This window comes from Tasmannia lanceolata, unplaced genomic scaffold, assembly GCF_043159265.1.
Source record: "Tasmannia lanceolata isolate RefF3 unplaced genomic scaffold, GAP_Taslan_0.1 ptg000002l, whole genome shotgun sequence".
Taxonomy (NCBI): domain Eukaryota; kingdom Viridiplantae; phylum Streptophyta; class Magnoliopsida; order Canellales; family Winteraceae; genus Tasmannia; species Tasmannia lanceolata.
The window spans coordinates 54667611-54685288 of record NW_027518679.1 but is presented as its reverse complement, the minus strand read 5'-3'; the positions used below and the strand labels follow the sequence as shown (position 1 = coordinate 54685288).

General features: G+C 37.0%; 1 protein-coding gene across 1 annotated transcript; it reads left to right on the top strand.

Annotated features, from left to right (window-relative positions):
• The first annotated feature begins 2750 nt into the window (after positions 1–2750).
• LOC143879330 (4-coumarate--CoA ligase 2-like) lies at positions 2751–13462 on the top strand. The gene is made up of 6 exons (XM_077381678.1): positions 2751–4115; positions 9730–9928; positions 10991–11136; positions 11294–11361; positions 11635–11737; positions 13139–13462. Exons 1-6 carry the CDS (start codon positions 3045–3047, stop codon positions 13250–13252), a joined length of 1701 nt encoding a protein of 566 aa, XP_077237793.1. The 5' UTR covers positions 2751–3044; the 3' UTR covers positions 13253–13462.
• The last annotated feature ends 4216 nt before the right edge of the window (positions 13463–17678 follow it).

Genomic DNA, 17678 nt, shown 5'->3' with positions numbered 1-17678 from the left:
GTCCCCTTGTATATTTTGGTGATGGTAAAAGAGAGTAAATATGGTCCCTACTTGGTTAAAATGGTGTCTCTACCAAACCCAGCTTACCTAACAAGCAATAGAGGAGATATGGTGCATGTCAATATTTCTCCATAAAATAAGGAAATGATATATGCACTCCCAAAATTTAGGTATCAATAAAAAAGTGTTTAGTAAAGTGAGTGTCATTATCATGACAAGGGAGTGGATATCATTGCCCAGAACTATAAATAAGGAAGAAGTGTGATATCAATTTCAAACCCATATCAACCTAAGAGGGAATCTCTTGATCAATGATCCAAACACCACTTGCTCAATGATCCAAATCGTTGGTTGTTAATTTGGATGGCTCGACACCTCAAATTTCTCAACCATATGATATTCCTCAGCTCTTCAATTGGTTTGTTTAAATAAACATTAAAATTATGGGAGGGGAATTGGTAGGCAATTTCACAGAAAGCAATTTCGCGTCTCACTTTATAGGTGATGAGATATTTCTTCCCCTTTTTAGCCAACTACCAACTCTCTTGTTTTTTCTTCCCCTTGACCATTTCCTCTCTTCCTAGCCACCACCATCACATATCTTAGTTGGAGAAATCTCATTTTGTCAAAAAAAAAATCACATTTTTGTCTTGAGTGATCTACCATTAGTAAGAGGTCATGTGTGTCAATGTCGATCAGCTGTGTTTCTTTAAATATGTTGAAAGAGGAGTTTTATAGCCAAAACCATTTCTAAATGGAACAGAATACCCTTATATTTTCATGAATTTTTTGACAGCCGAGGGATAGACAGCCAAGTCTAGCGCTTGATGGCATGGTTCCTTGATAGATGAGTTTCGACATCAATCAATAATCTAATTAGATCTAATTAGCCCCAATTACCTAAGAAGAGAGCCTAAGAACTTTTGCAAGAATGCTTTTCAAAGCTCAACCTTAAGTTCAAAGGTTACCCAACTAGGGAACTAGAGGCAAGCATACAATCTCACCCCTTCCCATCATCTATTTTAAAATATTTTCTTTAAGCTTTTCAAGTTCATAGTTTCTTGCATGTTTTAGATGTAGTTAGCCTTCCAGCCTACCGAAGAACTTCAGAGGGGCTGCTAGATGTGACCAATTGTCCTTTCTTTATTTCGTAAGAAATAATGTGTTATTTTTTTCCTCTTTTGGGAGAGGGAAAAGGGGTTTATCCCGTGTATTATAGGTTAGAGGCAAGATTCTAGGTCCTCCTCTTGTATTTTTTTATTTCTTATTAATAAAATTTAGGAAAAATTACATTTACAGCCACTCTAGTTTCTGACACATTCAACTCTAACCCTGACTTTCAAAACGTGACAAGTACACCCCCTGAGGTTTCAAAATGTGACAAGTACACCCCCTCCGTCAACAGTCCATCAGTTTAACCTGACAGAAAGACTGAAACTAACCATGGTTAATATTTTGAGGACAAAAATTCCCTCATTTGCAGAGGGATTAGGGTTACGTCATTTCCCACCGCCGCCCTCATCATCTCCGGCCACCGCCGTCACCTCCACCACAAACAATGAAACCCCACCCCATGCCTACATCAAAACCACATTTCAAGAAAAAAACATTGATGAAAATAAAAAAGAAAGTCCTAAAATATTAGGGTTTATGTGCAAATCATGATAATGGTGTGAATGAAGACAAATAAAACTCATAAATTGAGGGTTTCTGTTGATAAATAAACAAGGGTTTGAATCAAACCCTAATTTTCAATTTTCAAGTCTGAAAACCCTAATTTTCAATTGGGGAAGACGAGGGCATTTTGGTCATTTCCACCTCGCCATCTACTCCATCATGTTAACAAAACCTCAGGGGTGTACTTGTCACGTTTTGAAAGTCAGGATTAGAGTTGAATGTGTCAAAAACTAGAGGGGGTGTATCTCTATTTTTCCGGTGCCACCACAGGTTCCTAGATATATTCCGGGTTAAAAAATATATACATAAGAAGAAACATAAGAAAAAAAAAGATGCAGTTAGCCTTACATTAGTCTATCTCACATTTGTAGATCAAATTGTTGCAATATGCATGATGTAGATTTGATTACATTCACCAGTATCAAGTTTGTTCTTTTAAAAATCCAAATCATTTTACCAGACCAGTTGATGTTTGATCTTTGAAGTTTTGATTTTATCTTCATTCAAATTCTAATATTTAATAGTTTTTAAATCATATTAGTATAGGTTTATTAGTATAAGGGGATTTGCTCGGGCTGCTCTCACATGCAACAGCCCATCCGCGAAATGCCTTCTGCGAAGGTCCCTAGCAAATCCCTAGCATAAGTTTCAAAAACTTCTAATTCACACACACCACCCACTTTGTTAATTTTACACTTTTTTATTGGATGTTGATGGCAAATCGTAACAGGCCATGAAAAGATATTTTAGTTAGTACAAAACAAATCAAGTGGTGTCATTATCAAATGATGGTAGTAGATTAGTGGCAAGTCCGCAATTATGGGAAAGAGATTGAGACCATGCAAGCGACGCTGTGAAAAACGAAGAGCTTAGGAATGACAGGGTAATGAATGTTAGGTAGCTGATGAAGAACGAGGGAAAAAAGCCTAATTTTCTTTTAGGTGAGATGAGCGTGGTGTCTGCCTACACCTCATGTTCAAATCTAACCTTCAATTCCACGATATTCCTACCTACCCTTTCTTCCCACCTTTGTATTTATTGCACCACCCTTTCTCTTTCTCTCTCCATCTCTCTCCATCTCTCTCTTTTTCTATTCACAAGGCCCTTACTTTAATGGTTTTCCCTTTGGAAACCCCCATTAGTGTAATGCTTTCCTTCTGAATTTCAGTGAGGAAAATCAAAATTTCTTAGATTCGTTTTGTGCGTATTTTTTTTTTGCCATACTTCACTTGTGATTCACCCGATCAATTGCTTATTTGCCCAATTTGAGTTTCGATTTCAATTCAAATTTCAGCTGTTTTACTCTGTTTTTGCTCTGTTTTTTAACAGAGCACGGAAAAAGACAATTCATTTTCCTTATCACAACCATGATAACTCTTGCTTCTCCTGAAACCCAACCCCAACCCCAGATCCCTTCCACAACCCAACCACTTGAAAAAAATCTACCAGAAGAAAGCTTTATCTTTACGTCAAAACTTCCTGATATCCCAATTTCAAACCACTTGCCTCTCCACACATATTGCTTTGAGAATATCTCAGAATTCTCAGACAGGCCATGTCTAATTTCAGGCTCCAATGGCAGAACATACACTTACGCTGAGACCCATCTCATTTGCCAAAAAGTCGCCACTGGATTATCGAATCTCGGTATCAAAAAAGGCGATGTGATCATGCTCCTAGACCAAAATTCCCCTGAATTTGTATTCTCTTTCATGGGTGCCTCCATGATCGGCGCAGTAACTACTTCTGCTAATCCATTTTACACTCCATCTGAGATTTTCAAGCAATTTTCAAGCTCCGGCGCGAAAATCATCATAACCCAATCCCAATATGTCGACAAGCTCCGTGATGCAGGGGAAAATTTCCCGAAAATCGGAGAAGATTTCACTGTTATAACCATTGATGATCCGCCGGAGAATTGCCTACATTACTCTGTAATTTCCGATGCCGACGAGAGGGAATTGCCCTCTGTTTCGATCGATTCGGATAGCCCTGTTGCCCTGCCGTTCTCTTCGGGAACGACCGGGTTGCCTAAAGGGGTTATTCTAACACACAAGAGTTTGATCACTAGTGTTGCTCAGCAAGTAGATGGGGAGAATCCCAACTTGCATTTGAAATCTGATGATATTGTTCTATGTGTTTTGCCTCTGTTTCATATATTTTCATTGAACTCTGTTTTGCTCTGTTCTTTGAGAGTTGGGGCTGGAGTTCTATTGATGCAGAAATTTGATATTGGGGTGCTATTAGAATTGATTCAGCGACATCGAGTTTCAGTCGCAATGGTCGTTCCACCGTTGGTTTTGGCATTGGCAAAGAATCCGATGGTTGAGAGCTTCGATTTGAGCTCGATTAGGATTGTTCTTTCGGGTGCAGCGCCCCTCGGCAAGGAGTTAGAGGACGCTCTTAGAAGGCGGGTTCCACAGGCAAATTTTGGGCAGGTGAGTGTCTTAAGAAACAAATTCAACTGTATTTCAGCATGTCTAGCTTTGTTATTGTTGAAAAAATCCGCTAGAAAAAATAAACACAAACCACAAGATGAATACTAAGATTTTATCTGATTTGGCTAAGATGCGTACATCCACGAGAACACGATCTTCCAATATGAGAAAACAAGATACAAGGATTACAACCAGAATAATCTGCAAACCTAGGAACCCGCAAACCTAAAAACACTTGTTTCCAATTTAGCCTCCTACTAAACTGGAGGAAACAAGGCGACTTTCCAACAGTTATACTCTGGTTAGAGATATGGGTTATTGGTTCAAGTGTTTTGTGCTTTGGTCTGATGGTTTTTTTGAATGAATTTTGTATGAATTTGTAGATTTCTGTCCTGTTTTTAGATGAGGTTCTAGGGTCTCTGACTACTGTTCTACTATTGTTAAGGGTTGAGATCTGAGTTCTTGGTCATGTTGATTTTGAGATTTTGTCTTATCGTTTTATTCACTAAGTCTTGGTTGGATAGATGTGTTTGAATTCGTATATTTCTTGAGAGGTTTGGGCTTGTTGATAACTCTCCTATTTTTAAGAGAGAGAGAGCGGTCAAATGGTGGGAAAGTGACATATCCTAACGTTTAACGTTAGCCAGCCGTCAGGGGTGAATATCAGCGCCCTTTTTAGATGGGGTTTTGAGATGTGGAACCTGTCTCAGGCAGGGATAAAAGCCATTTTTGTGTGTAAAAGGTAGTTTTGTTTGATTTTTAAAAGGGAGTTGGATTCTATTTGCTGTTTTCTTCCTTTTGAGATGTGGAATCTGTTTCAGCCAGCGCTGAAAATTACAAGTTCTTTTGATTTTTGGCCTTTTTTGTTTGTCAAGGTGATTTTCTTTGATTTTTAAGAGGGTGTTGACGGATTTGTTGGAATCACAAACACGTTATTTGTCATGACTGGAAAAGATTTTCTCCTTGTTTTAGAAATATGGGCAGGTGTGGTTTATTGTATTTTTTTTAGGGGATTTGCCAGGGAAAAGGCTTGGATCATCCTATGCCTTTCTGCTAAATTCCCTACCAAATCCCTTTTTTTTTTATATTTGTTTTCCCTTTACTTATATCAAACGTTGGTTGGGTGGGATTTGAAAGAAAAGAGATAGAATTTATTTGGATTTGGCAGGAAAGAGATAGGTTTTCTAATACAATAAAATTTTATAATTGAATTTCTAACTATATAATTGTTTGTTAGCTGTGCGTTTCTAGTTTAATAATTGGATTACTTTTTAGTAGTTACGTTACGTTTCCCACAAAAAGTTTAAAATAATGGAGTGGCAATATCAAAACAAGGGAATGCGGTTATCATCATTCCTGAATCCTGTATGGGAGTAGGGGTGTGGACCGTAGCGTATGGAATGGTATTTTAGCGCACGTGCTACGTGGTGACAATTCCCACCAGATAATCTCCCCATGACTTTAATGAGTAATAAACGTGGGAGTTGGTATAGACACCCTTACGGTAGGAAAAAACAAATCAGATATGATAAATACGCCTAAATTTATGTATTTCTCTAATAAGAAGAAAGGGAAAATGACCAAATAGAAATAGTTTCTTCTGACTATGACATTTCAAGAGGGCTATTTTCTAAATCACCAATCAATAGTGCATATGACTAAAATGCCCTTGACTCTCTCTCTTTTTCTCTCTCTCTCTCTCTCTCTCTCTCTATCAAATCACCTATTTGAAATGATTACATTTAGGGGAAAACAAATCCCAAAACCCACCTTTTTCCCTCTTCTTCTTCTTCTTCCCACCTACCCAAAAAACGTACGTATGAAAAACCCAAAAACCTCCATTTTTGAAACCCAAAAACCTCCATTGTTAGATGCGAAAAGCTCCATTCTATTGCTAAAAACCTCATATTTAGATGTGAAAGCCTTCCTAACCCTTCATTGCATTGCACAACGCCTCTATTTTCAAGAAATATTGGAAAAAAACGTTATTGGATTTGGAAATCTGAAAAATCTTCACTAGAAACCACCATTCCATTGCAGAAAGCTTCCATTGAATGGAAAGGTGTGTATTTTTACCCCTCTCCCTTCTCTTTCCATTATAAGGCATGTTTATAAACTTGAATGAAAGTTTTTCATGTTAAACTACTGTCTTTCATTGCAGAAAGCCTTCAATCACTATTTAATCTTATTTAAATTACTTTAAACACTTTATAATCATTGTTATTTTACTGTAATCCACTAATTTCTTAAGTTAAACCACTATTTCACTACCATAAACCAGTACTGAAGTGGGTGTTTATAAGTGATTTATATAAGTTCTTTGGGTAAGATTCCTCCGTAGTGATTTATAATCGTAAGTAGTGGTTTATTAAGGGTTACCAGTGGTTTAGAGTGTTTATAATTGTGTTTATAAATGATTTATACAGGGTAAGAAGTAGTTTATAGTGTTTATAAGGTGTTTATATAGGCTTATCAGTGGTTTAGAGTGTTTACAAGTGGTTTAGATAGGGTAAACAGTGGTTTATATAGGTTACACAGTGGTTTATATAGGTTACACAGTGGTTTATATAAGTTTATCAGTGGTTTAGACTGTTTATAAGTGGTTTATGTAGGCTTATCAGTGGTTTAGAGTGTTTATACATGGTTTATACAGGGTAAGAAGTAGTTTATAGTGTTTATAAGTGGTTTATATACGTTTATCAGTGGTTTAGAGTTTTTACAATTGATTTATATAAGGTAAACAGTGGTTTATATAGGCCTATCAGTGGTTTATACTGTTTATAAGTGGTTTATGTAGGCTTATCAGTGGTTTAGAGTGTTTATACATAGTTTATACAGGGTAAGAAGTAGTTTATAGTGTTTATAAGTGGTTTATATAGGTTTATCAGTGGTTTAGAGTTTTTACAACTGGTTTATATAAAGTAAACAGTGGTTTATATAGGCCTATCAGTGGTTTAGACTGTTTATAGGTGGTTTATGTAGGCTTATCAGTGGTTTAGAGTGTTTATACATGGTTTATACAGGGTAAGAAGTGGTTTATATAGACTTACCAGTGGTTTTAGAGTGGCTTATCAGTGGTTTATAGTGTTTATAAGTGGTTTATAGTGTTTATAAGTGGTTTATATAACCCTATCAGTGGTTTAAAGTGTTTATAAGTGGTTTATATAGACTTACCAGTGGTTTTAGAGTGTTTATAAGTTGTTTATTTAGGATTACCAATGGTTTAGAGTGTTTATAAGTGGTTTATATTGGCTTAACAGTGGTTTATAGAATTTATAAGTGGTTTATATAGGGTAAGCAGTGGTTCATATTTCCTTGTCATGACTTAGTAGTGGTCTAGAGTGTTTAAAAGTGGCTCAAATTGTCTTAATAGTGGTTTATGTTGTTTTATGGAGATTTAGTAGTGGTTGAAGTTGTGCATAATTCTAAAATGGCTGCTTTACTTGTTAATTGGAATGATTTTTTTTCAATTGGTTATTTTGACAATGGTTTAATTTTGTGTAAACAGAAGAACGGTAGAACAAAGAGCTTCTTTTATCTTACACGTCGACGGCTTTGTAAAGGATGCGGTATCATTTCAATACGTCGGCGGGAAGAAGTTGCCCGTAATTGTGGGTCGAAAAAAATTTGTGAAAAAATTGGAAGTAATTAAGGATTTAAACCAAACTTTAGAGCTCTAAACCATACAAATCTAAGAAATTAGGGGTTCAAACAAAAATTTACGACTTTAAACCATATATTTCTAAAAAACATAACCAAACTTTAGGGCTTTAAACCATAGATTTTTAAAAAAAATTAGGGTTTTAGTTGCTGATTTTCCAAACTGAAAGAGAGAGAGTACCAACCCTAACTTATTGGTTTGAGTCTAAACTGATTTGGGAAAATTATAGAGTTTTCTAAACTGATTTTCCAAAATATACGATTTTCTCAACTAATTTGGTAAAATATAGGGTTTTCTAAACTAAATTTCTAAACCAAACTTGAAGGTTTAAACCAAAAATCTGTGAAAAATTTGGAGAAAATTAGGGGTTTAAACCAAACTTTATGGCTTTAAACCATAGATTTCTAAAAAAATTAGGGGTTTAAACAACTGAGAGGGAGAGACTACCAACCTGTGAGAGGAGGTTCACTCAGAATAAGAGGATACCGGAGAGAGGTGCACGAACCTGCGGGGCATTGTGACTCTCTAATGAACGATTGGGATCATCCCATGAGAGAAAGAGGGCATTGTGGCCCTCTAATGGACGGTTGGGATCATCCCATGAGAGAGAGAGGGGCATTGTGACCCTCTAATAGACGGTTGGGATCATCCCATGAGAGAGAGGGGGGCATTGTGGCCCTTTAATGGACGGTTGGGATCATGCCATGAGAGATAGGGGGCATTGGGGCCCTCTAATGGACGGTTGGGATCATCCCACGAGAGAGAGAGAGAGAGAGAGAGAGAGAGAGAGAGAGAGAGAGAGAGAGAGCATTGTGGCCCTCTAATGGACTGTTGGGATCATCCCATGAGAGAGAAAGAGAGAGGAATTGTGGCCCTCTAATAGACGGTTGGGATCATCCCATGAGAGAGAGAGGGGGGCATTGTGGCCCTTTAATAGACGGTTGGGATCATCCCATGAGAGAGTGGGGGGCATTGGGGCCCTCTAATGGACGGTTGGGATCATCCCATGAGAGAGAGAGAGAGAGAGAGAGAGAGAGAGAGAGCCCTCTAATGGACTGTTGGGATCATCCCATGAGAGAGAAAGAGAGAGGAATTGTGACCCTCTAATTGATGGTTGGGATCATCCCATGAGAGAGAGAGAGAGAGGTGACGGTATTTTAAAATGAGGGTATTTTTTACTAAGGGTATTTTTGTCACATAAGCATCCAAACCAGTCAACATCACTTCTATTTGGTGATTTAGAAAACACCACTCTTGAAATGTCATAGTCAGAAGAAACCGTTTCTATTTGGTCATTTTCCCAAGAAGAAACCAAGGCCACTGATAATGGCACTACAATGTTTTGATAACTCCACTAAAGCCCCAATTGGATTGTAAGTAAAACATTTGTCACAGAAAATTTTATCTGGGTGCTAAGGACCATTACGGAAGGGCATTTCGCGGACTTTCTGCTGCATGATAGTGCAGCCATATAGGATGAACTAAATGATTAAGACGAATTCTGAGAGTATGTGGCTGCACTCTCATGCAACAGCCGTTCCACGAAATGCCTGGTCCCTAGCAAACCCCGGAAAATAATATGATTATTACTAATTTAGAGTGACGTCATACGAATTGAAGGTCACTCTAAATAAAAATTAAATAGGGTTGGTTCAAGTTATGTTTTTTCGTGTGTAAGAAGAAAAGTAAGAAATTTAAAAAATATTTTTTCCTTCCCAAACTTTTCCAAAAAAATTCCTCCTGGGAATTTTAATAACCTTTGGCAGCTGGTTAAATAATAAAAGCCAAGCTGTGTTTGTGCAATTATCAAAACATTTTAGTGTCAATATCAGTGACCTTTCAGAAATAGACAAACAAAACAAGGTGAAAAATGCTGAAGATGTGGTCCTACTGTTATTTATGATAAACAAAAATTTAAGGGTAGATTTATTCATGCTTAAAGAAATGTTGCAGGGTTATGGAATGACAGAAGCTGGTCCCGTGCTGTCCATGTGTCTAGGGTTTGCTAAGCAACCCTTCCCAACCAAGTCCGGTGGATGCGGGACCGTCGTGAGGAACGCCGAGCTCAAGGTCGTCGATCCTGAAACTGGTTTATCGCTCCCCCATAACCAACAAGGCGAGATTTGCATTCGTGGACAACAGATCATGAAAGGTTAACCTCACTCTCTTACTCCTTATTAATCTATTGAATTTTGATGTCTCTAGTGTTGCATATACATTTGTGTTTGGATTGCCGGAATCAGAATCAACTTCAACATCATATTTCAATTCGTATTCCAACTCTCCCTTGAATGGATTAAGAAAAATAAAATAAAATAAATTAATTCAAAAAATTCTAATAAAAATTTCATTCGAATCATAATACTACATCTTGGGTTGGGAGACAGATTCTCGGCATTTTCTCGCCCTCTGTTTCACATGGTATGAGCAATTGACGTGGGTTCAGAACTCTTTGATATTAAAAATCCACATGTGCTACATGTAAGCCAACCCTTAAAAACAGGGGCCACACGTGAGCAGGGAGGTGGGGTGTTAGTATAAATGATTGTATAACGCCTTCTCCAATGTCTTAAGCTTTTGGAGTAATTGGTTGTTTCACACAGAACCTTGCATCTAAGCCAAGAAGATACAATTAAAACCCCTTACCTCTTTAAAATGAAACAAACAATGTTTATTTAGTACGAATATAAGCAATATATAATCAGTCGCATCTAACTGTTCCTCTAAAGCTATTGGGGAGAGTAGCCCATTCTCAATAGACTGCATCATTGTCGGTATCACAAGTATGATTGACCAAGCTGTCCGCAACAAGATTACCCTCCCTGAAAATGTGAGTAATAACAAAATTCAAATTTTTTTTTTTTTTTTTTGAAATGGAGTAATAACCTTTTAGAATATTGTGAAGGGAAGTGATAAATCGTCCCATTTTTTATTACTTGGGACACCCAGCAGCACACTGCTGCTGTGTGTCCCAAGTAATCAAAAGGGGTGGATATACCACTTTTCTATTGTGTGCCAAGGGAATTTGTCTTTTACCTTTGATGATACTGACAAGTCCAAATGCTAGAATTGGGTGGAATTGGAATCAGATCCCTATTCTGTTGCAATCCAAACGGACCCTTATGGTTGTATAATATGCACTGTGCACATACACATATCCATTGGCCGCCGACATGTCATGTAGCTAACATGTGTATCCACGTGTCAATTAAAGGGTACCTGAATGACCCTGATGCCACGTCATCAACAATTGACGTGGAGGGTTGGCTCCACACAGGAGACATAGGCTACGTGGACGATGACGAGGAGATCTTCATAGTTGATAGAATGAAGGAACTGATCAAATTCAAAGGCTTTCAGGCAAGCATCTTAATTTTTCTTCTTCTAAATTCACATGAAATTTACCTTCAGATGACAGAATTAGTCTCTGCCATTAAGAAATAATCATGTTATTGAGTGCAAATAAAGAGGGTATTTTGCTCATTTTCCTTTTCCTGAAATACCCCTCGTCTTTCAGGTGCCGCCGGCGGAGCTTGAGGCGCTTCTTATTAGCCATCCATCCATCGCAGATGCAGCTGTAGTACCGTAAGCATGATTAGTTTTATAATTAATTAAGCACCATTTAAAGGTCAAGCATATAATCAAAGGAATATAATATGCATTGTGCACATACTCTTACACTTCTCTAATCAGCCGTAGAAGGCTCTTTTTGGGGAGTTTTTATATCGTGCCCTTATAGCCCCATATTTTTAGTCCCATTATCAAGAGTCAAGACATGGTCGTGCAGATAGAAAAATTCTTCAAACAAAACCACATACTCACTAATTATGATTTATAAGAACTCGCATTTGGTATTAGGCAAAAAGATGAAGGTGCAGGAGAAGTTCCGGTTGCTTTCGTAGTCCGATCCAAGGGTTTCGAGCTCACGGAGGAGGCTGTAAGAGAATTCATAGCCAAACAGGTTAGTGAAAAAATTATCTGCTTTTTCAGTAATTAATTGTAGTACGTAGTAGTAGTAGCATTAATAGACTAATAGTTAGGGGTGTAAACGAGCCGAGCCTGGCCCGTTAAGCTCAAAAGCACGGCTCGGCTCGGGCTCGGCTCGGGCTCGGGCTCGGTCAGGCTCGGCCAGGCTCGCGAGCCTTACCGAGCTCGGGTTATTTTATGTTCACACCCTTCATCTTCCCTGGACAGCCCTACTAGTGTAATTTGACTACTTTTTTTACGCTATGGGGGGTGGTCCTAGTAACAAATGGGGTTCCAAAAATGAAGTGACATATTTTGCCCCCCCCCTTTCACTCCCTGGATAACCCTTTTAATGTATAAATTAATATAATATATATATATAATATATATATATATATATATATATATATATATATATATTTAAATATATTTAAATATATTAAATTCTTAACGAGCCTTAACGAGCCGAGCTTGGCCTAAATTAGGCTCGGCTCGTTAAGCTTAACGAGCCTGGTGAGTCGGCTCGGCTCGTTAAGGATTCGAGCCGAGCTTTTTTTGAGCCGAGCTCGAGCGAGCCTCCGAGCCCGAGCCAAAATTGACACCCTTACTAATAGTAGTTATAATACTAGTAAGTAGTAGTGTTAGTAGAAGTGGATAAACCAATTCTCAGTGTACATGCTCCCTCTCAAGTCTCAACATCAAACCAATGAACAAATCATTTATCTAGCTTCCATTGATGGGTACTCATAGCTAAAATGTTGGCATGATTTAATGAGAGTGCGGAGTTCAATGGAAATTTCTCCCTGTATCTTTGGACGTATGCGTTTATCAGCATCTTCACCATCTTTTGTTTGTCTTTTTTCATGAAAATGAAGTCATTTTCAGAAGAAGACAGAGAAGAGGGAGCATTAATTTGAGTCAATTCTAGGAAATGACAAACAAAAGGGCTCAGTACGGTTGATGTGCTTGCCGTGGAATCCAGTTTTAGAAGTGTTATACTAAAGTTAATGTTAATTTTATGATGGGATTTGCTAGGCAATTTCGCCGAAAGCCATTTCGCGTCTGAATTTTAGAGGAGAGAACAACAACCTCAGATAAATTAAATGAATAAGACAAAAACCCTTGTAGGATTTTGATTTTACATGTACATTGTATCACATGCACAGGAAATCATTTAAACCCAAAACTTATTATATGATTTCTATTCATTGAACGTATTTTTTGCATTTACCTTTCTTTGACCTTTTAACTACTTTTTTTAACCAATACCCTATTAAACCCGAATTCATTCATATGTACCTTTATTAAAGTACGATAAGATCTTGTGTATGCTAGCTACCCATGATCTTGTAATCCTTTGGCAGCTAAGGAATGTTTGTTTTTGTGTTGGTTTCAGGTGGTATTCTATAAGAGATTGCACAAAGTGTACTTCATTCATGCCATTCCCAAATCCCCCTCGGGAAAGATATTGAGAAAAGATTTAAGGGCCAAATTAGCCCAGGTTTCTTAGGACCTCGATCTTCTTTTTAATTTATAATAGAACTCTCTCTCTCTCTCTCTCTCTCTCTCTCTCTCTCTCTGAGAGGCAAGGAGAGGAAATTCAACTCCACATGATTTTGTATTGGATGTCTTCTCTCATTTAGTAGTGTATTTGATTTTGTGGTGCCCATTGAATTTTCTTATATTTGGAGAAGGAAATGGTTTTGCTGGTTTGATGTCATCGGTGCTGGTATTTGATCTACAAATTGGTTACTAGATGTTAGCATGGTTTGATGTCATCGGTGCTGGTATTTGATAAAAATATATATACAAATAAGTGAATAACTAGCTTAATATCACTTTTAAAATTCTTTACTTTTTCTAAATTATATCCTTTGCTTTGCTTATCAAATAGACTATTTGCAAAGCCACTACTTTTGCCATCTTTGGATACTCTCTGAAAATCATTTGCTTATAAACTCATATGAAATGATTTTAGAGTTAACGATATCATTTGTATTTTAATCGATTACTCCAAAAGCTAAGCTTGAAGTACTCTAACATTCATACTTTTAATACTCCATTTGAAACAACCAACTACTTCAAAAGCTTAAACCTGTTAGAGTTGGTGTCATTTAATCATTAATACTTCAAAGCTTCCCCTCAGACGTGGCGGAATAAATAAAATCCCCAGAGTTGACTGATGCATCTCTATACTATTGAGAGAGAAGAGAAGATGGGAAATTTTTATCATCTATACTATAGAGAGAAAGAGAAGATGGGAAAAATTTATCTGTAATAAGTTTTTTGAAATGGATTTATCTGTAAACGCCCTTTGTTCTTCTCTTCCTTCTCTTCACTACACGGTTCATGGGAAACCTTTCCTCTAACATGAATACCCTCTAGGAAGAGTTGGAATATATGGTATGAGGAAGAGGGACTAAAAGCCTTTATTATAGGCCAAGAAAGCTCCCATAATGCTTTCCTAACATAGCAAATTCGTTTGGCACCTTTGTCTCAATATTAGCATGTGTTTTAGTGCTAACTTGGAGCCCAAGAACCTTCCCAAACACATGTAATTAGTTTCCAAGGTTAGTAAGTTCAAAGAAAAAAACTTCTAACAAGGACTATGATTATTAAAACGAGGGTTTGCCAATATCATTTCCCTACAAGTAGATTTTTGATAAAATAAAAGTTTACTTCAAAATTAGTAATAACCATGTTAATTAAAGTGATTTTTTAAATTTATGATTATATGTAGCCATGTAGGTAACATTATAAAATCACCTTTTTATTGTCTTAGACATATTGAATAAGGGGAAAAGTTTCTGAGGTATCGCACATCCTGAGCAGCCATCTAAATACACCATCTCCCATAGTTGTTTGACTCATCCAACCAATTCATTCTATAGGTTATGGTTAGGATTATGATTTGTGGTTATGGTTAGGATTTAGGTTATATATATAGTTAGGATCATGGTTTAAAATTTTGATTTCGGTACCGGTTTCGGACATTCCAAAAATCGAAATTTCGGTCGAAATTTGGTAATAATTAAAAAAGAATATTTAATTCATTTCGAAATTTCAAACGAAAAATTGTAACATATATATATTTTTTTTAAAATTACAATTTCTTGAAATTTCAGACCGAAATTCAGAATTTTGGGAAATTTCAGTTTCGGATTTCGGTCGAAATTTAAAACCATGGTTAGGATTATGATTTGTGGAGGTTTAAAATAGATGGCTAGAAAAAGTGCTTCTATAGATCGTATGGTTAGGATTATGGTATGGAGATGATTTGTTAGGAACACCCTATCTATGTGAGGTCTTATAGAATGGGTTGGATGAGTCAAACAACATGGAGATGGTGTATTTATAGTGGCTTGGTCAGGGTGAGCGATACCTCAGAAACCTCGCCCCAATGAAATATATCATAAATATGGGACTTGCTAGCCAATTTCGTGGAAAGCCCTTTTGGGGCTGGCTTTTGCATGTGAGAACGGCCACCTCAGTTGACTTAACTGAATAAGACAAAATCTGCCAAAAAGTCAACCAGTGCGGCTGTTCTCACATGCAAAAGTCAGCTGGAAAATGACTATATGCGAAATTGGGTAGCAACTCGTTATGATTTGAAGAGAAAAGTTAGGGACTTAAAAGGCAAGACAAAGGACTACAATCAATGGCTTAACCTTTGCATAACCATAAATGAAGCTGGATGCATTAAGGGCCTAAGACCATCCGATCAAGGAGTTCTCAATGGCCTTTGGTCTGCCCCATTCATCTGTTGATCTCCCGCACAGATACTTAAATAGGTATTGCCCCAAAGAATTTCTCCATAGGACAATCCTAAACCTCTGATTTGTTTATGTTTCTACATTGTGTTGTCCATTTTACACCAAATATATTAGAGAAGATTTTTGGGGCACATGCAACCCATCTACATTGGTGACCAACAAACAAATGGTTGAGATCATACTTTCCACTTTTGGCCATAACTTCCTACTTCCCATTCATATTAAGATTGAATGAGGATCTGAATAGTTTTCTTAATCATAACTAATGACAATGTTGGAGCAAGCCAAATTCGCGAATGAAAAAGCCGAACCGCGTTCATAAGTTGTTCTACGGCCTGTTTGATTGCAGGACAAGTTTCATCTGAAACAAGCTCGTCTCAAAATTTTGTTGTCGCGTATAGCTTATCCTAAATTGTTTTTATCTTTTTTTTTTTTTATTGACATTGTTTTCTAATTTGGAAGCATTTCTGTAATCCATTTGTAATCCAAGAATTACTTTTGTCCATTGTTTTATTAATAATGTCATACTGTACTATCCAGTAATATCAATCAAATGGATTCATTTCACTATCTCTATAAATTATATTGTTATGGTATTCACAACCATCAATTCATTGCTTGGCTTGAGAATAGTCATTAGCTGCGATTGTGCTTGAATGATGGTGAGAGCATGTTCTAACTGCCAATGACTTCATTTTTAAAAGTATGCCATTGATATTATTGGCACTACAATGTTTTGATAATTTCACAAACTCACCTTGTCTTTTCTTTCTTCTAATTTGCTCCGGTATCTTTGTTGGAAATTGTAATAACCTTTCACAACTGGTTAAATAGTAAAAGACAAGGTGAATTTTGCGGAAAGCCAGTTTCGCAGCTCATATGGATTGAATCAAATTCTCTTGTGGCGGTAAATGTTATCTCCCGCAAATTCAAAAGCCCTTGGAAAAAGCTAGTATATAAAAACAACATCCAAAGCTCTTTGTCTCAGCTCAAAACTAGGAAGATTTCTCATACTTCGGAGAGAAGCCAACTCGGCCGCTGATTATCTCTCCAAGTCTAAATTGCCCATGCCAAGGGGATGATATTCCTCCATCTTCTATTCCTCCCCCTCAGGTTGAAATTGTGTCAAGCGACTCAACTAGAGATCCCTATTCTCGATTGTAACTCTTTGTACTACGTTTTTACTCCAAACATTGTAGGGGTCCTGCCTAAGCCCACCAAAAAAAAATTGCCTAGCAAATCCCTTATCAATAGCCATGATTAAAGTATATTTAAACAGCTATTAGCGTACTACAATACACAAAAACTTCTCAGTAAGACAAGAGGAAAACACAAGCTGAGTTTGTGTAATTATCAAAACAAACATAGTAGTGCCAATATCACTTTCAAAAACTCTTTTCTGCACGAGCACCACAAAGTCTCTATTTACAACCGGATTTTCGTTGTTTCTCTTCCTTCACGCGAAACGGTTGTCTTTCTCGGCAAACCCGAATTTTTTTTCCTGTGGAAGAAGAACGCATTGGATCAGGAGTAATTGAAAGTCGAGAACCCTAAGCTTTTGTCTCTGTTGAAATCGCGTGTGTGAGTACAATCTTATTGTCTTTTTTGTTTGGATTCTCTCTTCATGTGGGTTTCATTGAATAGATTTCACCATTGATTCTTTTTTTTTTTAGTTACAACTGCTCCCAAATTGTGCATGGTTGGACTTATAGTAATTTCTTTCTCCAAATTGGGTTTGGTTGTATAGAATTGTTAAAGACCAAAAAGAATTGTATAGTTGGAAGGCTTGTCTTAGAGTAGTCGGCTGTGAAATTCTTACACCCGCACGGATGATAGAACACCGTTCTCTCAAAACAGAACTTAAAGAAAAAGAAGAGAGAAAATAGAGAGAGATGAAGAAATCAGAGTTTATTCGAGGAAACTAAGGCCTCCAATGTGCAAAAGCACTGAAACGAATATTATTGCTTGAGAATAGCCATACGGCATCTGCATGGATTTATAGAAATCTAGGGTAGCAAATAAGGAAATAAAATCAGCAAAAGAGAAAAGGAAAATAACGAAAAGGAAACATAAATTATGGAAATAGCTTAAAAAAGAAAGAATCGTAACAACGGATATCCTCTCGAAGACCAGATATGAAACATCCTATAAAAAATGATTCCT

Coding starts and splice junctions, on each gene's coding strand:
- LOC143879330 (XM_077381678.1), top strand. CDS start 3,045: ATGATAACTCTTGCTTCTCCTGAAACCCAACCCCAACCCCAGATCCCT. Junction 9,929..10,990: donor TGGACAACAGATCATGAAAG/GTTAACCTCACT, acceptor TGTCAATTAAAG/GGTACCTGAATGACCCTGAT. Junction 11,137..11,293: donor TCAAATTCAAAGGCTTTCAG/GCAAGCATCTTA, acceptor CTCGTCTTTCAG/GTGCCGCCGGCGGAGCTTGA.